Source organism: Pelodiscus sinensis, chromosome 23 (assembly GCF_049634645.1).
Source record: "Pelodiscus sinensis isolate JC-2024 chromosome 23, ASM4963464v1, whole genome shotgun sequence".
NCBI classification, from domain to species: domain Eukaryota; kingdom Metazoa; phylum Chordata; order Testudines; family Trionychidae; genus Pelodiscus; species Pelodiscus sinensis.
The window spans coordinates 18,559,894-18,583,256 of record NC_134733.1 but is presented as its reverse complement, the minus strand read 5'-3'; the positions used below and the strand labels follow the sequence as shown (position 1 = coordinate 18,583,256).

At 41.9% G+C, this 23,363-nt stretch overlaps 1 protein-coding gene across 9 annotated transcripts in view; it reads left to right on the top strand.

The window, feature by feature from the left end:
- The window catches only part of CFAP74 (cilia and flagella associated protein 74), a 121,340-nt gene extending 99,992 nt beyond the window's left edge, over window positions 1–21,348 (top strand). For 7 of the 9 annotated variants that reach the window (XM_075906898.1, XM_075906897.1, XM_006119221.4 and 4 more), the window contains 17 exons: window positions 2,050–2,137; window positions 2,825–2,998; window positions 4,663–4,796; window positions 5,483–5,759; window positions 6,294–6,425; window positions 7,170–7,315; window positions 8,934–9,068; window positions 9,469–9,578; window positions 11,330–11,385; window positions 12,137–12,256; window positions 13,305–13,460; window positions 14,488–14,617; window positions 15,129–15,283; window positions 16,525–16,660; window positions 17,030–17,157; window positions 18,503–18,637; window positions 20,596–21,348. In XM_075906898.1, the coding sequence (XP_075763013.1) occupies window positions 2,050–2,137; window positions 2,825–2,998; window positions 4,663–4,796; window positions 5,483–5,759; window positions 6,294–6,425; window positions 7,170–7,315; window positions 8,934–9,068; window positions 9,469–9,578; window positions 11,330–11,385; window positions 12,137–12,256; window positions 13,305–13,460; window positions 14,488–14,617; window positions 15,129–15,283; window positions 16,525–16,660; window positions 17,030–17,157; window positions 18,503–18,637; window positions 20,596–20,694 (2,311 nt within the window). In that variant the 3' untranslated portion in view covers window positions 20,695–21,348. The other 2 variants (XR_012897383.1, XM_075906899.1) reach the window with 2 other exon arrangements.
- The last annotated feature ends 2,015 nt before the right edge of the window (window positions 21,349–23,363 follow it).

Genomic DNA, 23,363 nt, shown 5'->3' with positions numbered 1-23,363 from the left:
TACCGGCACTTTTTTTCTTACCAAAAAAAAAAAAAAGCACTTATTGGAAGCAATCCTGAATTAGCAAGGGCAAGGTGATGAGGGAAAGGGGCAAACCATGGAAGGAAGACGAATGAACAACACTATCTTTAAAGAGCAGATATGCAACTGTAAATGGCATTGGCCTAGATATTTCTTTGTGTGAAAGAAACATCCTTTTGCCTCACTGTTCTTCACTCAATGGTGTTTGTGGACGGAACCTATCTAGAGAGCTGGTAACAGAAATAATATCACTGTGGAGACTTAGGAATGGGAAACTATTCCCTCCAATGCTGTATGGTCCAGGTATTATAAATAGGCACATAGATCTAAAAATAATAGAGGTTTTGTACTGACTTGGCTTGAAAGCTCTGAAATTGGACTGTACGAGAGTGAGAAGTTTCAGCAACTGAAGCCCACACATGCCCTGTTAAGGACAAATCTGCTATGTAATCAGACAAACGCTGTTGGTTTTCATGTTTGTTTCACTTCTGCAGCCTGTCTTTATTTATGTCTTTCCCTTGTATTGTGATCTCATTGATACTGACTCAGAGGGACTGGCAATTAATTAACATCAATGTCAACAGGAACAGATTGCCTATGTTGGTTTGCTCATGTACACCTAACTGTGGCCAGAATGCAGGAAGCTTCAATACTGATTACAAAGCAAGTTTTAATTCCTATTTATAGCTATAAAGGTTTTGCTAGAAAAAATAAAAAGACAGTATTGGTAATACTTTACTAAAATGCCTGCAAAGACAACCCTGGCGCATAATCAGCTCCTTTAGTAATACAGGCAAAACACACATATGTGTCTAATTATCCCATAAGCATTAGTAAGAATTTCATGCATCTATCGGACTAGACCTTTTTCATGTCCAGCTTTTTAATTCCAGCATGACACTTAAATAGAAATAAAATAGCAGGAATTAGCCTGGAACATTTATGCTGTTCACTTGTTGAAATAAATTGCAACAGTCCTATTCCAGCAGAACGTTTATTCCTACATCCAGGCACCTTAGAAGTTTAGAGAATTTATGATTTGTAACCAAACTTGGTAGCTATGGCCCATGTCTGATTGAAAGATTTGTCATTCAGCTTGTCCTAACTTTACCTGCATTTCCTCGCTAAATGCAAACTACAGGTAGTAGCCATGCAGAAAGACCACTGAAGCACTAAATATTTTCGGTAGTGTGTCCCATGTTTCAAACAGACATTAGCCATGTCATTATGGCCATTTCAACAGTTTGAAACATTTAACAAAAATCAATTTTATGACAACAATATTGAATTAATTGGAAGCTACTGAGTGTTCATTACTTTTAACAAACAAGACTCTCAAATGCCTAAATATGAACTTAAAGCTGGCAGTTTCAAAGAGGCCTCAGGAAATTAAGCAGATGGGGATGGCATTTTCAAAAGCACCTGATGTTCCTTACAGGATCAAGTCCCATTGATTAACAATGTCCATAAACTCCTAAACTGAGATTTTAAAAAGGAGCTTGTCTTTGGAAAATTGGGCCTTAGTATGTCAGATCTATTAATATGAATACCACATTGCTTATTATCCTAATAAAAGCTGATGTATAGCTTGGACAGCACCTATCTGTGTAGTGAGGGATGATCTTCCTGTAGAAAATCTATGACAAGTCTGCTCTACCTTTGACATGACTGTATTTTGTCTCTTGGGCACAGGTAGATTCTCCTAGACTATCGTATGTTTGGTTGGAAACTCCCTCCTTGCTCTTTCCCAGTATTTGCATATTCAAATTCATACAAAGACTTTACTTTAAGTCCCAATCCAGTGAAGCATTTAAGCATCTGATTAACTTTAGGCACCCAAGTAGTCTATTTAAATTCAAGTGCTTTGCTGGATTAGAATATGGATGAATATACCTTTTGGATCTTAACTAAACTCAGTTGTCTTAGACTTATACTTGATTCAGAATATAGGCACCGAAGACCCAGTTGTTTCTCCTTAGCTAGAGACCAGTTTGGTTGTCCTTAAATAAATGCACTTTTCTATTTCAGGCACTCTCTCCCAGAAGATGCAGAAAAATATTTTGACACAGAAACCAGGGTTCTGGAAGTTCCAATGACAATAACAGTTGCTGATAAGGTAAGTGCTATTGTGTGTTTCAAGTACTAGAAGATTTAAATTTTAACCTAGAATTGTGAAGTGTGTGGGGAAAAAAGTCACACTAATTCAGAGCTGCTTCAGGGCCAGATTCTGATACCCTGGGTCAGTGAATGGTAGTTACTCAATGAGCCATCCCTTTGAAATCAAATCAGTAAGACAAGAGATAAAGAACTCACCCTGTGATTAAATTAATTTAAAAATTCTCAGAATGGTATAATAGATAGTGAGTTGTGTAAGATCATTTTCTATCAAGCATCTACAAAATACAAACCCTAGACTTTTAATTCTTAAAGTGTTCTCTTATTCACTGAAGTATTCTTTGGTTGCAGATAGCACACAGTTTTATTCAGAAAATATAAAACAGTGTACATGCATTTTAGGGTTCATGTTTCATACAGATACACATGTGACTACGTTCCAAAATATCTAGTGATTCTTTTGTTAGTTTTAGTTAAAGAATTGGCAAGTTTCCGTTGCTTGCTGATAAGAACCATGATAAACTGAAGTTCAAAATAAGAATATTACTTACATTAATTCCTGTTGAGGAACAGAACATATCTTAATACAAAGAATCTTTCTGGAAATCTTTTCATTTAAATCATATACCCAGTTCTTGCCCAGCACTCCAGCTGTAGTTCTTACATAGTACTTCCAATCTTGTTTCAGACTAAGCCAGTTGAATTTATTGTCCATGCAATTGTTACTACTTCTGATTTGGAAATCAGTCCAGCTGAAGTGAATTTTGGTTACTGCACTATCTGTGAAGCTGTTCAGACAACCATCACTCTAACAAATAAATCCATCCTGCCACAAGAGTTTGGATTTGTTGGACTCCCTGAGGTACATGGTTTCCCCTTCTTTCTTCTGTTTTAAATATATTAAATATATTTTATTCATGTGAAATGGTGCAACTGAGTGCAAACGAAACTTGTGACTTATATGGATCTTTTGACAAAGTACTGACCTAGGGATAGAGAGGAAGCAGTAGCCATGCTATACCTTGATTTTAATAAGACTTTTGACACAATGGAGCTCCTGGTTATCATGTCTCAGTGATTCCAGATCACATTTGCTCAGTTTACAAGTGACAATGTTTTTCTCATTTCCAGCTCTGCAAACAGCCTGGGTTCAGAGAGTCTGACTGGGTCCTTTCTGGTTCATGCGTTATCAGTATTAAAAATTCTCCAGGACAAATTCTGGCCTCATTTATACCTACTCAACTCAGTTTCCTCTGCAACCTGGCTCAATGCCAATAGGACTGTGCAGATCTCAATGAGGGTATAATTTGCCCTACAAAATTTTTAAAACCAAAGTGATGGTGATGTTGAAGCAGGAGTGTACCCCATCTGACACTAAGCTTCAGGTGAATGCCAGCATCATAAAATGAAAGCAAGCCCTACATCTTTTAAAAACTTGCTAGCCATACAAATCCAAGATGGGGCACACAAAAGACATAGAACCCCTGCAATGCCCATGCCATCAGGTCTTGTCTTCAGAGCAGAAAATCCACTTCAGATATTGAATTCTGTAGGACTGTTATGGCTGACTTGACAGACCCAGCTGCTGGTACTGCTGATCAAGCTAACATGTATGCTGCAGGCACGCAACAAATCAATCCCTGATTAGCAAGAAAGGTGTTTAACGTAACAAGAATGAGGAGAATTTTAATTCTTAATGATCATTTAAGCTATAGGAAACACTGGAGTTCATTGGGTCCTTTGGGCTAAGACTTTTGGGGCCTTCATGGAAATCCATTTTTCAAGCATGAGGTCAAACTAAGGTGCCTAGAGAATGAAACCTCCAGGGCACAGCAGGAGGGACTGAAATCTCATTAAATCCTAGGAAGAACCTGGCAACTGCTTTGCCAGACTTTTCAGAGAGTTGAAACCAAAAAGGCTTCTGACATGAGATGTCAGGACCAGTTGCAGTTACACGGGAGCTTCATTTCTCAGATATACAGCTGGGAGTGAAGCATAAGTTGTCATTTATAGCAGAAATACTGAAGATCTCAGACTCCTTGGGATCCTGACTCACATAGCACTGCTTATTCATTTTTAAAAGGATTCATGCAGGGGAAATTGGCATGTAATCTATTTTAATGGCTCACACAAACTATACAGGCCACTCACAAGTAGCCATTGTCTTAGCAGTCTAAAGAAATCTTCCTTCCTTGATCAAACAAGTATACTCCTGGAAGAAATCTCGAGAGCTATACACATCTATGTAGATAATATATGGGGCTTTGTCATCTGAGCATCTCATGAGCATTAATGGATTTATCCTCCCAACTTCCTAGTGAGGTAGCTGATAGCTTTCTGTCATCTCATTCATTGTGCATGAGGAGGATAGCTACATAAAAACAAGATGGTTATTATGGACAATAGGTGAACAGAAAGCTTGAAGATAAGTCCTTTCTCAAATGTCAACTCCTTTAAAATGTGAGGTTCCTTAGGTGCCTTGACTCTGTTCATAGTTACACAAGATTTCTTTTTGCCATTTTGAAGTTTGTAGAAATTCAACCGAGTGATGGATTTGGAATGCTCCTTCCCCTGGAAAGCCTGAAACTGGACATTATCTTCAAAGCCAACAAGGCAAAGGAATACAGTTTTGAGCTGACCTGCAAGTCAGAGATAAATAGGTATGCTAAGAATCTGGAAACACAAATGAGTAAAGTTTAGAAGTGTTACTCTGAATCAGTGGTGGAGTTCAAGAGGCAAAATCAGAGTCAGATAATTAAGTCCCTATAAATTTGGGAGTCTAAGCTGTACATTGGCAGAGGCAGGAGCTTTGCATTGTACAAGAGGTGAGTAGTGCCTGCCAGCCAGGCTCAAGTCTTTACTGAGTTTGTTGCTTTTTTGCCATCTTTCCTCCTACCCCATCTAAGTTTATCTGTATCATTTCTCCAGATATAAATGTGCCTCTAATTTTCTTTACCTGCAACTTCCTCCTCATCCTTTTTTCTTGGTGGAATTATTGAAGCAGTACATAATCTGTGTATATATTTCTTCTGAAGATGCTCATCATCTGTGCCAGGGGATGGTGCTGTAACAGTGAAGATATAAGGCAGAGACTTTCAGACTGAGTCTCATTGCATTTCTATTCAAAGATTCACATAGAAATAATTCAGGTAGAGCCTCTCTGTGGAGTTGCATATTTTAGAGCAGATATCATATCTGCCTCATCCTGCCATCCTTAGGCAAGATTTCCCTTGCAATCAGTAGAAACCCTGCTTGAATAAGAACTGCAGAATCAGGTCCCCAGGCTTCTGGACTGTTTAAGATGCTCTGTTTGTACTGAGACAATTTATGGTGTGTTTATTTTTAGACAATTCAAGCTGTCATGCAAAGCAGTTGGAGTCCACCCACCTCTTGAGTTGTCTCATTCCTTAGTCAAGTTTGCAGCAACAGCTTTAAATGATGTATCTACAGCAACACTGTATGTGGTAAATTCACATGTGAGCCTCAACCGCTTTACTCATGCTGTCCCAAGGATCGGCAATGGGGAAACTGCCCCTGTTGGACCAACTTCCTTTGAATTCCTCGTGCCAGAAGAGTCTCCGGTGACAATTATGCCTTCTGTTGGAACAGTTTTGCCGGGGAAGGTAAATTCATTCTGAATAAGTCACGTATTTGAATGCAAGAGATACAATCCTATGATCATCTCTATCCTTACAAATGTAGTGCCTTGTAATTAAAGTCCCAGAATATACTGTACCATTCCTATAAAAGTAATTAATATATGTACTCTGAGCTTTAAAGAATACTTTTAATGGAAATCTAGAGCTCAATCCTACAAACAAGTACGCATGTGAGTAATTTTACTCATGGGCATATCTGCATCAATGTTATAGCATGATTTATTTAGCCAAAAGGCATGTCAGTGTAGGAAATTTGGTAGTAATCTAAACTTGTTGCAGCATTGTGGACTTTAAAAACATTACTACAATTAGCCTTTTTCTTTAATTCATTCAGTTCCTTCACGAAAAGGGGCCAAGATATCCAGGGTCAAAAAGTTGCTGTCAAACTCATGTTCTCAGCTTCTGTTCATCTTGTGGGAGTTACAAATTATCCAAGTTCTGCCACTGATGTAAATTTGCAGCTCAGTATCATTCATTGTGTGCAATCTCTTCCCCCAGAAATGCTTGATACAAGTATACTTCAGACCAGTGTTGTCAGAGCAGCTAATCAGAGAAGAGGCCGTTCAGATGCTGTGCAGGGCTGATACACAAAGGACGATGTTGAAGAAGATTCGTGAATCAGACATGCAAGTAAGAACAGTTGAAAATCAATGTGCTCTGTTACTCAGCCAACTCTCAAAGGAAAATCAAGCTCATTTCTATAGCATTACTTTTTAACATAAAATAATTCACTATTAAAATACAGTAAATGAAGCCCAGTCTCAAAAAACCAAAGATTAGCAGTACAAAGTGGCAGTTAATGCCATCAGCAGACAGGATAAATAATAAATAAATGGTAACATTTTCAAAAGCACCTGAGCATTTTAGGGGCTCCTAAATGCCTAGATGGGACTTCTGAAAATGGGACTTGCACCTGAGTGACTTAGGCACTTTTGAAAATAGGGTCAGACACCCAGCTAATGTAAATGGATAGAATTACATTAAAAAGAGCTGCATTTCTTTATTCCAGAAGAGAATTTGCCCTCTGAGGCTGAGAGAAATGGTTCTACACTTGAATTGCCTGATTTTACTGGCTGTGGCTGTGCTTTATCCATTGATTATTGCCAATATTCATCACCTCTTTTTATATATTTAGATTGGGAGCTCTATGTGGCAGAGACTGTTTATTTGCTGTATGTTTGCATCAATATCTCATACAGTGGAACCATGATCCCTGACTGGAACATTTCCACAGAATAATTTATAATAATTTGTAGCCACCTATGGGATTTTAATAGGAATTGAATGTCCAAATTATTTAGGCAGCTTTGAAAAAGCTTAGTCTTAATGTGTTGCATGCTTATTATATAAACATAAAATACACTGTATTTATAGAAGAGAAAAGACGAAACCCTGTCAGGGAAGAAAGATGGAAAGAAATCAAGTTTTGCCATTTTCAGACAGCCTTCGAGGGTCAGAGGCAGTAAACATGGAGCTAACAGTGCTTTTGAGCCACCAAAACCAGAAGAAATAAAAACCAAGTAAGTCAGAAGCAACAGTTTCTACTGGGCAGCAAACAAATGTCATTTCCATACTGGTTTCATTAATCTATTAATCCTTGTGTATGAGCAAGTCATTTAACTTTAGGGGAGAACTAGCCTTTTTCCTTATTCCAAAGGTTATTTCCAAAATTAGCAGTGCTTCTAATCTACACTGTCATAGCCTCTCCTTCAAGGCAGAGAATCCCGCATTATAGATCAAACAGAGGAGCTGCAGGCTTGAAAGAATGTACCATGTAGCATTAAACATGGCTGTACTATAATTCAGTTGAACCAAGCACAATACCGATGTAAAGGGCAATTGGCCTGTTTTTCAGGTAGGTGGCTGTCTTAAGTGATTTAAGCAACAGAAACTGACAATGAAAAATGCACCTCTTCCAAATAAATTAGTTGAATTGGTATTGAGTAAAATTCACCCAGGGCAGCACAAGGCTCACACCAACTGCCACAGACCCACCACCACCTTAATTGGGTAGCTAAATGTGGTATAGTCTAGAGGACCACCATTAGGAGGGGTTGAAAATTACCCATTGGGGAGTATAATAGTGCTTTAATGGAAAACTTTAAGGTACAGGGTGTCTCTGCTATAAGTCGCCCCAGTATACCTCCGTTCTGCGCTATAGTCATTGGCACTTGTAGGAACTGATGCGTTATAAGTCCTCCCATTCCCTGCTCTTAAGTCATGCAAAAAAAAAAAAAAAAAAAAAAAAACAGTTTGTGCAAATGGAAGTCAGCTGTGGGGAAAAAAAATTCCCCGCTTTAAGTTGTTTCACTATAAGTCCAAGTTTTTTGTAACATATCTTGGACTTATAGCGAGGGTGACCTGTAGTCACTTTGTAGCATGCAATTTATTTATTTAGATTTATACCATCTAAGAAGAAAGTCCAGTGCTTGAGGGCCCAGATCCAAAGTATGTAAGCATGGACTTAACATTAAGTACAGAAGAGTAGCCCAAGTATCCGAATAGTCCCACTGACATCAACAGGACCACTCATATGTTAAAGTTCAGCATATGCTCAAGTGCTTTGAGGAATTGAACCTTTGGGGATTTGGACAAGTATTTAGTACAATTCATTAACTATCAACATTTTTGTATTTTTAATCATGAATCAAATTATTGTACTGTAAGTACACAATCCACTCTAAAGGAAACGCATATTTGAGAATTCTGAGGCACACTCTATCATGTAATTTGGGAATATTACTGGAATATAAAAGGATGCAGTGAACATGTGGGCAAAATTGATTTTCACTAGAAAAATCCTGCGTGAGAGAATTGCACTCAAAAGTGTTTTGTCTTCTCTAGTGTGACATTAAGTAGCTGGGTTTCTATTTTTTTTTCTCCGTCACATAAGCAGAAAAGCAAAACTACTTGTTCAACACGCTTTGTTGAACAGATCCACTGCTGTGGAACAAATGGACACACAGCTTTACTGCTAAAGTCCACTTTGAAACAATTAACGATTAATAAATAGTAAATGCAAGCAGTAGGCCAGGTCTGCAATTTAACAATCTGCTTGCTGGAATTAATACTACTGTACTATATTACTACTTGATTTTTGCTGTCTTCTTATTAAGACCATATTCTTGGATTCTCTAGTTCTGAAGAATATATTGCAGCTCAGTATTCCCTGATTAGGAATTTCACAGGAAAGTTTGAGCGATACATCATACCTTGCTTTGTTGCAAGTGGAGATATTGATGAAAAGAAAGGATCTGAAAATCTAAAGTACAGGTATGGTATAACCGAGCAGCATAAAACCAGATTGATGCAATTTATGGTGGATAGGGGATATGCTGAAAAAGTATTCATTCATTTTTTGGGAGAAAGGCCAGATTCTGATCTTAATTGCCCCATAAATCAATGGAATAACTCAGATTATACACCAGCACAATGGAGATCAGACTCCAACCTGCTAGTATCAAAGCACCTACGGGAATATGTACTATGTAAAGTATATGTGCCAGATTCAGTCCATCTCTTCTGCCTGAACAGATGCAAGAAAAGCAGCCAAAATTATACATTCTCTAACACTGATATAATGCTTTTACCCTCCCCCCACATAGGGTAAAAGCAGATTTCAGATACCAGATTTTATGATCTAACAGCAAACATTTTTTTTCCATCTCCCCAGTCCTCATAACACCTTGTACTTAGAGTTGCATTGTCCTGCTGTAGCACCATCTGTTGTGGTCACTTCAAATAATGGAAAAAACATCATCAACTTTGGGGAGGTCGCAGTAGGTATGAAGTTTGAATTCAACTTTTGAGTTTTTTCTGTCTGGCTTTAATTCCTTTTAAATGTAGCTTTGTTATGATTTGCTTGGCTTCGCTTGTTTACTTTAACCAAAAGAAGGCTGAGGGGGGACATGATTGCACTTTTTAAATATATTAGAGGGATAAATACCAGGGAGGGAGAGGAATTATTTAAGTTTAATACCAATGTGGACACAAGAACAAATAGATATAAGCTGGCTAGTAGGAAGTTTAGACTTGAGATTAGACGAAAGTTTCTAACCATTAGAGGAGTGAGGTTCTGGAACGGCCTTCCAAGGGAAGTAGTGGGGGCAAAAGATCTATCTGGTTTCAAGGTTAAACTAGATGGGTTTATGAAGGGGATGGTTTGATGAGATAACATGATCTTGGTAACTAATTGACCATTCATTATCAGTGGGAAATAGGTCAATGGAGGGATGATAGGAGTTACTACAGAGAACTTTCTGGGTGTCTGGCTGGTGAGTCTTGCCCACATGCTCAGGGTTTAGCTGATCGCCATATTTGGGGTCAGGAAGGAATTTTCCTCCAGGGTAGATTGGCAGAGGCCCTGGAGGTTTTTCGCCTTCCTCTGTAGCATGGGGTATAGATCACAGCTAGAGGATTCTCTGCATCTTGGGGTCTTCAAAGTATTTGAGGGCTTCAATATCTGAGATATAGGTGAGAGGATTATTCTAGGAGGGGTGGGTGAGATTTTGTGGCCTGCACTGTGCAGGGAGTCAGACTAGATGATCATAATGGTCCCTTCTGACCTTAAAGTCTATGAGTCTTACTCACTGTAGGATCACCTTGAAACATAGGTGTCTAATTTAGGCCACATGTAGGCACACAAATGGGTCCTTCGGAGATCAGAAAACCACTTATAGTACTTAAGAGCCTATTTGATGCCCAGAGATGTAGTCAGCAGCCCTAATGGAGACCACCTGTGTTTGTGCACTTTCACTGTACACCAGCCTCAGAAATGGAGTGAACATTTAGCAGAGGGAGAAGTGAGAGTGAAATGTAGTTCTCATATATACAGTCATGCAAGGAGATCTGATGCAGTGAAACATTACTCAGAAACTACTCTTAACAATTCTTCCTTGAGGTTTTATGGTCTTTTTTAACAACTGCTGTTAAAAACAAGACCACTAAGTAAAATGGGTTGTGATTTGTGAAGGTGCATTTTTCTCTCCTGGATATAATTTCCTCACCAAGTAGAGTTTGGAGAACTCATTGTGGTCCCTGACAGGTCTAGTCTCTGCATGACAGCGTTCTAATATATGGAACCTTCATTGCAACCACACTGGCTGTAAAATATTGATTTACAAATAATCACATGTAGGAAATCCCAGTAAGGTGAAAAAATACAGTAGATGAAGAATGAAAAGTTTCATATCTTGTACATACTTTTAAACCGCCACCTGAGAGGTATCTGACCTTCTCTCTTGAAAGGCTGGGAAGTGTCACGTTTGTTCCTTTCTGTTTTGAAAGGAAGGATCATTCTTTTGCTAACTTCAGAACGTTTTGCTAGATCATTCTTGGAGTTAACATTGGTGGTTTTTATTGCCTGGCCATTTTGTCTCTGGCTGCAGTGCAATGAATATTGAAACACCGTAACTAAAGATGACCATGCGCAGCATTGGAGTTACAGACTGGAATGTCCCATTTAGGGTCTTCCTTCTTATTAGAGAGAGTAGATTATAACATTTCTGAAAAAATGTTGTTTTTATACATTGTAGGTCACAGATTAATCAAACAAATTACAGTACAGAACATCTCCCAGGAGCAGCTAGCAGTATCCTTGACTGAAGAGTTCATTCCCTACAACTCGCTACTCAGTCACTGACCGTGGCCCAGTGTTAACAAGAAGCATTCAACATTTTAAAAGCACCTGTAGTGGAGCCAATGGAGTACCCATGTTTCACAACTCGATAGATTGTAAAATCTACTCCTCAGGGGTGGAAGAAATGAACTTTGGAAGATCCCTTCCAATCTAAACAATTTATAAAATTCTCACTCTGCACTTGGCGACTGGAAAATCTCTATTTAAGAACTGAAATTGAGAGGATTCTCATGCCTCAGTCCTTTCTCAAAGAGAAAAAGCTACTAGCAAAGTCACCAGCACCAGCATGATACATACAAAGCACAGAGAGCCAAAAGCCAAGTCTTTTCCAGAATCTGGGAGAAGTATTGAGCAATCTTCCGTTAGAAAAGTCTTCCAATATTGTCAAATCTAAACAGGGCCAGAAAAATCTGAGAGAACAGCATCTCTCACATGCTAGTTCAATTTGTCTGCTCCCCACCTCAGACAAAACCTAGGGACAGAGCTACAGGAAAGTTATTGCAAGTTTTTCTAACTGAAAACCCATTTCAGACATGAGAGTTTTGGGCAAAGAATGGATTGGTTTTTATTTTCTTTGTTCTAGCTCACTAACCATAAAAAAAAATCTAATAGACAAGTTGGTTTGAATTATCTTTAAATTCTGCTTTTGTACCCTCAGCTTATCAGCTATAAACTTGTATTTCCTTGAGTTGCAATATTTCAGCTAGGATTCTCCATCCTAAATCCCAATGGGCCCTTCCTATTGGTCAGTCCAGTTGGTACTGTTGAGCCAGGGGAAAACCAGTTTCTCTTCATTTCTTTTTGTCCAAATGAGAGTAAAGTGGTAAGTAAATATATACATTCATACATATACATGAAGATATTTTACAAACTGAGACACACATCAATAATAATTATAAGCAATCTGAAGCATTTAAGAATCAATTATATTTGCCCCCAAAATATGCTTTTAAAATAATGTCAGAGCTGGTGCAAAACTAACAAAATAAAGGATGTTCATGCTGAAGGAGTTCTGAGAAAAAATGGACTCATTAGGACCTAATTTTGATATTCATTCCATGGAGAATTACATTCATTTATGCAGTGTCTTTCCTAGCAAAGTATCTCGGAAGGCTTTCCAAACTACACAGACAACCCCTTTGAAATGCAGCCACTTCTGGAGTGGAGAAAGTAGACAGTTAATGGACAGCACAATGCACACCAGTGAAATTTAAAGACACAAGTAGTGGGCTCTCTAGTGTCTGTTGGAAATATGTGTGGCGCTGTAGGAGTCTGTCCCTTTAATAGAACAGTGACAGCATTTTAACACTGTTCTAGTAATGGTCAGTCAGATACATAGTATTCTTTAGTACATTGGTCACAGTGAGATCATTATCCCTAGGAGGGTAAATTATAGAGCCAGGGCTGGACACTCAGAAAGAGCAAGTCTCCAAACTTCTATTTAGCCTCCTTACTACCACTGACTTCCCAGGAAGTTAGGAGCCTAGCACCTTTGAACATCCAGCCCCTCTTCTTGTAAGATTTCTAGACAAGGATAGGGCTAAATTCTGGCTTGCTGTGTAAGTGTCCTCAAATCCAACCACAGCCCCGCCCCTAATCCCAGCACAAGCAGAATGCCAGAGTCAATGGGCATGCCCACAGCAATCCAATGGTCCCCAAGCCCTGGAACTATCCCCTCCATGGATACTTCCACACAGAGACCTGGGATGTGACTGCAAGGAGCTAGGACTGGGGCATTCCCCGTCCATCCCCTCTTCCAGGTGCCTATGCACAGCACTCGTCTGGCATTTAGCCCTGGCTTTGTAGCATACCTTGAAAAACTAAAGCAAGTGCCTGTTACAGGTGACCAGTCTGAACATCCTTCTTTTCAGTTCTTTGAAACTCTGGACATCCGGAGCATAAAAGCCACCTTGACCCTCAGTATTGTTGGCCAAGGAGTGGCACCATCAATTGCTTGTTCTGTGGACGGAGAAGTGCTCAATATGGGATACGTCATAGCCAAAGAGAAGGTCTCTTCCACGTTCAAGGTAAATCCTGGCATCACAGAAAACGCCCTTTTGTCGAGTTGAAAGACCTGATTAGCGGTGGGTCAGAACCGTGTAAGAGAATCGCCCAACAGGAAGTTAAACTGAGCAGTAGGTTGCATCATTAAACATTTTTGTTTTTAAGCCTGAGATGAACTCCCAGGACAAACTGGTAGTTGAGTGTGTTACGGGCAAATGGTACTTCTACTGGTAGACATGCTGAGCTGACTCAGTGTGCTTGTGGGAATTCTGCCTACAGAGGCACTAGGGAGGGATGAGGGTCTTATTGCACCTTAAAAAAGCACCCCTTAAATGCTCTTCTCCCTGGTTTTATCCAGTATGTATACACAAGGATAAGTTCCCCCCAACACCACCGTAATCATCATCAGAGTTACTTGCCCTTCCCTCCCAGTTGCTTTCCTTTGCAGCTTCCTGCATCTGTGGGTTGGGGGATGTACCCTGCTAGAGACTGTCTGCTGTCAGTTTCCACACTGCTAATCCCCAATCTGGTGAACAGGCCAGGAAATAGAAGCAAACTGTCCATCTATAAAATCTTTCACTGTGCAGTTACCACAAAGCATTGATGGGAAGCAGCTCAGGTTCCAAGAGTGAGCTAGATAGATTCCTGGAGGTTAGGTCCATCAATGGCTATTAGCCAGGATGGGTAGGAATAGTGTCCATAGCCTCTGTTGCCCTGGAAGTGGGTGACGGGAGGGATCACATGAGGATTACCTGTTGTGATCCCTCCCTTTGAGGCACCTGGAATTGGCCACTGTCAGCAGACAGGGTACTGGGCTAGATGGATCTTTGGTCTGACCCTGTATGGCCATTCTTATGTTCTAAGTGGAAAAAGCCCTGTGTTGTCCTAGCAGGGAGCATGCACTATGGATAACAGTAACCCATATGCACCATGTACGGTGCCTGGGCATGCAATAAAAATAACTTCAGCCCATTTCCACAATACACATCTTACAGGGTTTTTAATCAGTTTTGAAAATTAAAATGCTATTGTATCAATGACTCCTTCCAGATACAGAACACTTCCACTCTGCCCCTGCAATACTCCATCAAACTAGCATCACTCTCACTAACAAGGGAACAAGAGCAGCAGAGACTTCCCTTCTTCATCACATCTTCCCCAGGAAGGACAGACTCTGTTGGTAAATCGTTTTTCATCTCACTAATAAAGTGCATAATAGGAGCCAAAATCTGCCCTGTGTTTGATCCAGTCAGCTCTACTAAAGCCTTATGGAGTGGGGGTCAGAAAATTGTCACTAAGGACATAATTTGCTTCACTAATACCAAATGTGGTAACTATTAATTCCTGATTGGTAAACGTTCACATAGCCAAAAAGAAGATTCCCAAGTATGAAGGCTCTATTGTTGAGCTCTGGTTAAATCAACTCAGCATATTACCCATCAAGAAGCAAAATCAATCTAGGTATAATTAATACTAGAAAGTAAAAATGGTTTAATGGTGCTTCTCCAATTCCTCTGGGAAATGGGTATTTTGAAAAATCTCATATGTGGTTCCAGCTAAGCTAGTACCCAGATTTCCAAGTTTGCTGCATAAACATGCTTCAGGGATTTTACTCCTTTGCCACCGGGACAAAAAGGAAGTGAGAACGGAGCTCTCCATGATCCTCATATTTCTGGTTTTTGCTCTTCCAGGTACACAGAACTACAGTGGTTTAAGTGTGTTCAGTGTATTTCCAGTAGAGGGCGTAATTGAGCCTGGGAAGTATCAGGATTTCACTGTTACCTTCAGTCCGGACCACGAAAGTTTGTATTATTGTGACTGCCTCAAGGTTGTTCTCTTTGGCAAGGTAGGGCAATCTCAGGGTACCCAGATTGTTAATTTGAAGGCTGCCATCGAACTCACGTGGAATTTATCAGCATGGGCACTGGGATTCTACCAGGAATGGAAATATTTGCATTCCGTTATTAATTCACAGTGACAGTAACTTGGAACACAATCCTTTGTTTCCCCACATAAGCCCAATTTACTGCTGGGCAAATTGTGGGGAGGCAGCACATACCCTTGTGAATTGTTGAGCACAACTCACATAGGTTCCCAGTGAGATAATGATCTATTCCTGCGGAGCCCAAGCCCCAAAAGCCCTTCATACACAGAGGCTGCTCTGGCTACTGTGAAGCAGCTCTGTTGTTACTCTGCATGGGGAAGAAGTGGTCCATCTGTGGAGCAGGGGCTGAGCTTAAAGAGAAACTAGAATCAGAGAGCACAGATGGGCAGCATCAGGGGATATTCCCCTGCTTCCAAGGGAGGCTAGCCAATAGTTAGCGAGCGGTGCCACCTAGTGGCTGCTACCAGTACTGCAAGTAAACAGGAGACAACATTTCAGGTAAGTTTGCATTCCCAGTTTCAGGTAGGAATAAAGCCAGAAAACTCAGCCAAAATTAAATGAGCTGTGCATGGTTTCCATGCTCAAAACCATGAAATCAATGTTGAGTACCTGAAACTTGGCCCAGGCTCACGTGTGTCGTGATACCAGGTAAATTTTGCCTGTGTTGGAGGCCTGGTCCATACCAGAACAGGAAGGTCAGCTTAAGGTACACATCTTACCTTAATCCAGGCCTTGGTGATGTCTACACTGTGGGAGGCTGATGGCAACACACGCTCCTAGTGGCTTCCCTTACTTCTCACAAAAGAAGGAGTACTGGACACCAACAGGAGGTGCCCTCAGCGTTCAATTTAGGGGTCTATGCTAGACCTGCTAAGTTGATCTCCAGAAGATCAACCTCTGGAGCATCAATCATCCAGTAAGTATAGACGGGAGACACTTTGCCACAGAATGAAAGGCTAGGAAAAATACACATCCCTCACCAAGTCAGCTGCTGATCACAGAATGAAGACAACAAAGGTCTCTTCAATCATGCGTTAACTGCATACGTAAAGGGGAGACTAAGCTGAGTTGCCAAAGTGCCTGCTAACAACTGAGATAGATTATACGCTCGTTTCTTGTCAGCTAGCACAGTTGTGTCGAGATTACTATAACATTAACACCTGGGCAGTAACCTGCATCTTCAGAATTCTCATCCTACCTAGGAAATAGCTCGTGTGATCTGGCTGAAGGGTGCTGCGAGAAACCATATGATGTTTGTGGAAGGTGGGGATCCCTTGGATGTACCCATAGAGTCTTTGGCTGTGACATCACCTATGTCTGAAGATGCAGTAAAAGGAGGTAACAATCTGCCTTTTCTATTTTTATTCTAATATAGGTGAGTGATATCAACATAGATTTGTCTGTCACAGCTTGTAGTGAAATAAGTTCACAGGAGGTAGCTCCTCTAGCATACAGGTACCAGAGTCAAATGCCAAAGAAGGGCAGAATATTATGGAAGGGGATTGACTCTCAATATAAAAATGGCAGAAAAATTCAGTATGGGGGGACATATTTTAGATGCGTCTCTGTAAATGTCAAGTGAAGGTTTACTTTAAAATGCTTATGAAATTCTCACATATATGCACCAACTGATCAAGTCATTTATGACTGACTTGGGACCCACATTCACTGGCTGTTGTAAAGTTAACTTGAGCCATATCTGTTTAGAGCAGGAAGAATCAGCAAAGTCCATCCTCCTGAGCCTGGAGTACATCCAGGCAGAGACCTCTGGGACTCCGGCAGTAAGGGAGCTGAAAATCGGGGCTATACGGACAGCTCAGTTTGTATCAAAGAAGGTAAACAAACTGAAAAATCCACTTATGTGCAACTCAGCTCAGGAATTGAGTCTGCGCTTGCAAAGAGATACCAGCTGCTCTCATCAAGAATTCAGTGCCGGCAAGAGATCCCATTTTAAAAGAGTTTTAGGATCGCCACTTAGCCTAGCACCATATTATAAAAGCATTAGTATTGTTTGAAAGGATAAAGGTTCATTTTGCAAGGGGAAATGAGGAATTAGCAGGAGGATATTAGACGAGGATAATGGAATTAGTTGAATACAGTTCTCCCTGAATTTTAAATACAGGCAGTCCCCGACTTATGTCAGTTCCGCACTTACGAACGGGGCTTTTCTTGCCCCGGAGCTCACGGGCGGCAGGTCGCCACCCGTGTCCTCCGGGGCGAGAAAAGCTTCTCCCGGTCTCCCTGGTCTGCTGGGGGGGGTCCAGCAAAGCCGCTGGACCCCCCCCAGCAGACCAGGGACACCCGAGCAAAGCCGCCGCCTGGGCGGCTGTGCTCGTTTGCCCAGGAGCAAAGCCGCCCAGGCAGCGGCTTTGCTCGGGTGTCCCTGGTCTGCTGGGGGGTCCAGCGGCTTTGCTGGACCCCCCCCCCCAGCAGACCAGGGAGACAGGAGCAAAGCCACACAGGCGGCGGGGTCCCTCCGCCTGTGCGGCTTTGCTCGGTCTCCCTGGTCTGCTGGGGGGGAATCCCCCCAGCACCCCAGGGAGACAGGAGCAAAGCCGCACGGGCAGTGGGGTCCCTCCGCCTGTGCGGCTTTGCTCGGGTCTCCCTGGTCTGCTGGGGGGGAGGGGGCGCAGCTAGTGTGCCCCCCCCAGCAGACCAGGCTTTTGTTGCGGGACGCCTTGGATAGAGCAGCTGGGGTGCTGCCGGGTTGGTCCTGTGAGAACCTACCGGGCAGCGCCCCAGCTGTTCTGTCCCAGACTCCAGATTCAGCAGCTGTTGAAACTGATCAGGCTGATTCCAGGAAGCTTGGGGCAGAGCAACTACTATAGGCAACTATTTATAAAAACAACCTTTTGAACTGCAGGATTCAGTGTTTGTTTCTTGAGTGATGAAACTGACTGTGGTCTCCACAAATGAGACTTCAAGAGAAAAAGTTAATTTCATGAAAAATCCCTAGATGCTCCCCTTTTGGCCAGAGTGTGTTTCATTAAAACCAAGCATATTAAATTCACTGCTTGTTTTCATGTCTCAGGAGCAAAAGCACAAGAGGTTTGGCAGGTAGGAGATGCAGTTCTGTAGGTTGGGTGATGTAGCCTGTAAGCACAGGTGTTTTGTACCCAGAAGCAGAGTTGGCTAACAGCGCATGTTCTATTTCACTAACTGTGCTTGTCATTGCTGCAGAACGTAGAGTTCAGTTTGGATAACCTACCACTCCTTCAGCAGAAGGGATTTACCATTGAGCCTGTTAAAGGAACGGTTGATCGTGGTCAAATAAAATCCATCAGTGTTTCCTGGGTGCCACCTGCTGACTTTGATGTATGTTAACATTTCCTGAGCGTTTGTTGTTGAAATGACTGCAGGGTACACAGCACATTCTCACTTGCTTTTAGCACCAGCTCAGAAGCAAGTCTTTCAGTCATCATCAGTGCAGCTCACTTTGGACAAGTTCTAACAATGGACCTGATAAACTTAGTGTCTGATTTGTATGAACATAGGACAAAGGGCATAGTCTAGTAGTTAGAGAGCAGACGCCAGGGACTGCCTCTGTACCACATCTCTGCACATCAGGGGTCAGGGAGAGGGGGACACACAGCAAAGCTGCTCCCATCAGAAAAGTGGATGGTAAGTTACTCAGAGGAGAAACTTACCCAGCAGCAGCCAGCATATATGCTCGTCTACACTGCACTGTAACTCAAAAAAAGGTATGCAATTTCAGCTACACAAATTGCATATCTTATTTTGATGCTATTTCAAAATAGCTTATTTTGTCATTTAGAACGGTCTACACAGCGCCAAATTTCTAAATAAAGCGCTATTCCAAAACATCCCTTACTCCTGGTAGAATGAGGTTTACAGGGGCGTCGGAATAGCGAGCCTGAAATAATGGGCTTGCTGTGAAGATGCGGGATAGCTATTTCAGGATACTCTGGTATCCGGAAATAGCGTTGCAGTGTAGATGTACCCTCTGTGTCACTGTCACACACACACAGTCTGTGCAACACTGTCTCTGTGCTACCCACAGTCACTGTCACACACACTGCCACACAATCTGTGTCACCAGGTCTGTCTCTCTCACGCAGAGTCTCTTTCACATTTTCTCTCTGTGTAGACCCCAACCCCACCCTTCCACCCAATATCCTGCCCCTTCTGCGAGGCCCAGAGCCAGCCCGTGACCATGTCCTGAAAGTCAGATTGCTTAGGGGAAGAGTCACTTGATAAGCTCTCTCTCTCTCTCTCTCTCTCTCTCTCTCACTGCATTTCAACACAGAAAAGATTTTCCGTTGTCTCGATCATGTGAAATCACGGACAAATTTAAACACATGATGGTGCAACACCCAGGCTGTGGTAGCCCTGGATTCCTGTGTCTTTTATGGAATCATAAATATACAGGGCTAGAAGGGACATCAAGAGGCCAATTCCTCCATTCCTCCATGCTGCAGCAGGACCGAGTATAACTCTGCCATCGCTGACAGCTGTTTGTCCAACCCATTTTTAAAACCTTCCAGTGACTGGGACTGTAAAACCTCCCTAGATAGCTGTACTAGAGTGTTTAATTATCCTTAAAGTTAGCCATTTTTTCTGTAATATCCAACCTAAATCTCCCTTGCTGCAAACAAAGCTTGTTAATTTTTGTTAATTCTTGTGGTGCTCACTATTTATTTGCATTTGTTCTGCTGCCCACTGTATGTAGCGGGGTTTGCCTTGGTTCCTTGTACAGGACCTAGGTGCATGTTCAAGAGACACTGTCCCTATAAGATGAGATTTTCCTCCAGGCCTCGTCTTCATATGTTGCTTATTCCTTTTCTCAGTTTCCCCTCTCTCTGCAGCAATCGCTGTGGGATGTGGCAGGATGACTGGCCTCTTCCAAAATTAGAAGGCAGCCGTCATTCTGTGCAGAAGGCACTCGAGGTCATGGTGAAAGGCCCTGAGATAGATCCAGGATTTCCTGGTGACCGAAGCTGGTTGTTACACAACTCAGAGATAAAGGATCTCCATTTCCTTCCCATACCCACAATACTGCACAACCACACCCAGCACATTGTCATGACTGAAACCTAATGGGGCCACGTCCCCCACTAGGGAAGGGCTATCACTGTTAGTCCCAGCTTTCATTAGGCTAACAGAGTTATTAAGAGAGATTCTTTATAACCATAACTGGCACATCTATTAATGTCAAGATATTAAAAAGCTTAATTTACAAAATCTGATGAGGCTTTTGGCTCTAGATGCCAGACAAAGAGGACTGCTCATACTTCCATATTCTTTCTTTGTAGCCAGATCACCCTTTGATGGTGGCAGCTATACTGACCTTAAAAGGAGACATTAAAGAATCTTACAAAGTGCTCTTCATAGCCAGAGTGGTGTCCACATGAACTCCCACTGAGTGAAGCTAAACCGGGTGAAGAATCACTGAGGCTTGCTCAAGCTGTTAATTCGTTATCAGATCTCAGAACGTAAGGAGCTCGTGCAAGAGACTGCGGAGATCATTTTCATTTGTACATGCAAATATGTAATTGCTGCAAAAACATTTCTGCTTTTGTGTGCACTCTAAGAGCAATAGCTTTCGTGCTGAATTTCTTCAAAGATTGGCTTTGAGGGGTGTAGAACAAGACATGGAGAGCACAGAAAAGATGGCTGATAATGTATTATCCTAGTTATGGGCCAGCTCCTGAGATATACCATGCATCTACTACTGCTCTAAACTCCAGTCTCAGCTCAGACCCAGAGTCTGAAAGGTATTAAGTATTGTTGTGCCTAAAGGATTTAGGAGCCTAAACTCATTTTCAAAAGGAATTTAGGCATGTCAGAGTCTAAATCCCATCCATTGTTAACATAGTATTGACTCCTAAGTAGTTATATCCCTTTAGGAAATGAGACTTGAGCCTGTCAATGCCTAAATACCTTTATAAAACTCAGGGCAGGGACTTTTTTCCTGTCCGCACGTGTAAGTTTATAAACATATTTTTCCAGTTGATCCAATTTTTTGTGGTAAATGGTTAAAATAAACATACAAAACCAGCAATAAACACACTGGACTTCTTCTTGTCTAAGAATGGAACTGAACCTTCTTCTGCTCCTAGCCCAGTGGAAATCCATTCCCTTGATACCGTTTCAACTATACAGTCAGAAAGAGAGGATGCTCTGCCAAGGAACGAGGCTGATCTGCATGAAGAAAGCAGCTCTGCTTCCATGGGGCGTAAGGCCAAAGTTGACAGGGAGGCAAGATGAGCATCCGTAAGCCAGGAGCCACGGAACCTCTCTTCACAGGTGACCCTGGACCTCCCCCCCAGACTCCAAAACACCAGGGTGAGATGCTATCCACTGCCCCTCTCTCACAGTTTTGTGTCAGTTATCCCAAGTTTGTTTCACATTCACCATTTTGCTGCTGGTTTTCCTCTGTTACCAGCTGTATTACAGACCATCCATTAGCTTGCCCTTGGACTCAGTGGGGGTATGTCTACACTACCCCCCTAGTTCGAAGTAGGGGGGGTAATGTAGTCATACGGAGTAGGAAATGAAGCCCAGGATTTGAATTTCCCGGGCTTCATTTGCATAAAGCCAGCTGGCACCATTTTTAAATGCCGGCTAGTTCGGACTGTGTGCTGCGCGGCTACACGCAGCACGAACTAGCTAGTTCGGATTAGGCTTCCTAATCCGAACTAGCTGTACACACGATTAGGAAGCCTAATCCGAACTAGCTAGTTCGTGTCGCATGTAGCCGCGCGGCACGCAGTCCGAACTAGCCGGCATTTAAAAATGGCGCCGGCCGGGGCTTTATGCAAATGAAGTCCGGGAAATTCAAATCCCGGGCTTCATTTGCAACTCCGTATGACTACATTACCCCCCCTAGTTCAAACTAGGGGGGTAGTGTAGACATACCCTGGGGTAGAAAGCGCTATCCCTGGTATGTTCAGCACCACAGGTGGCACAAAGGAGACAAACCCGGAACAGAAAGAGGAAAGAGTCTCGTAACTAAAAATCTAACTACAGTCCTGGCCCTTTAAGATTTTTCCTGTCCTGCAGTAAGGAGTCTTATTTTCCTCTAAGTCAAGAGCTCAGTATTATGCAATGGAACTCACGCTGCAGGTATTTTAAAGGGCTGGGATCATCTGTGTCTATAACCACCACCATCCGTGTATTTGGAGGGATTTCCTCCTTCATGGCACAGCCTGTCCTCTTCCACTGCTTGTAGTGAGCATCAGGTGGATTGTACCAAGAGCTCTGATTATACAACACATAAAACATGGCATAAACACTCAGGCAGTGGTTTGCTAATTATAGAACTTCACTAAGTGGAGGTAGGCACCTGACAGTATCTTTTGGCCTCATTTTGATGAGCTGGCAACATGATCCCTTCCAGCTCAGAAAGGAAGGATCAAACCCAGGTACAAGGATGCTGATTCTGATGTTCAAAAGTTAGAAATCAACTAGCGCCTTATATTTACACACGGTACCCATGCAATATGCATGTGTTGCATCAAGACGCTATTGTGCTATGCTGTGTTGGAGCACACTGGGCCATATTGACTACATGACTTGGATTTTGCCATTTAGCTGTCATTTAGGGCTGTTCTTGCCCATCACTTATTCAAGCTGCCAACGAATATATTCTCATCTAGACAGAACAGCTTCCTTTTTATTGCTTCCCAACATAACTTGTTTGTTTCCTGAGTTTGGATTTCAGCACAAGTGAGGTGCAAGAACAAGTGGCACAGAGTGACCTAATAACAGGACTATTTTTTAAAGAGATTAATGAACATTTCAGGTAACTTATGAGGAGCCAGGGGTCTGATTTACAAAGAGAGTAATTTCTAATATTTGAAATAGTAGTACGGCTATTAGGGAAGAGTTCATGCTTGGAGAGGACTTATCTATAGCATATTTCTGAAGCACTGGTCCCAAACTCTGTAATGAACTCCCACAGGAACAAAACACCATCACAAATCTCACCCCTTCCCACGCTAAAGGATAGGTGCATTTCTTTGACCTGTCTCCTCTGATACATAGGAATAGATGTATATATTTTCAAAAAATCCCAAAC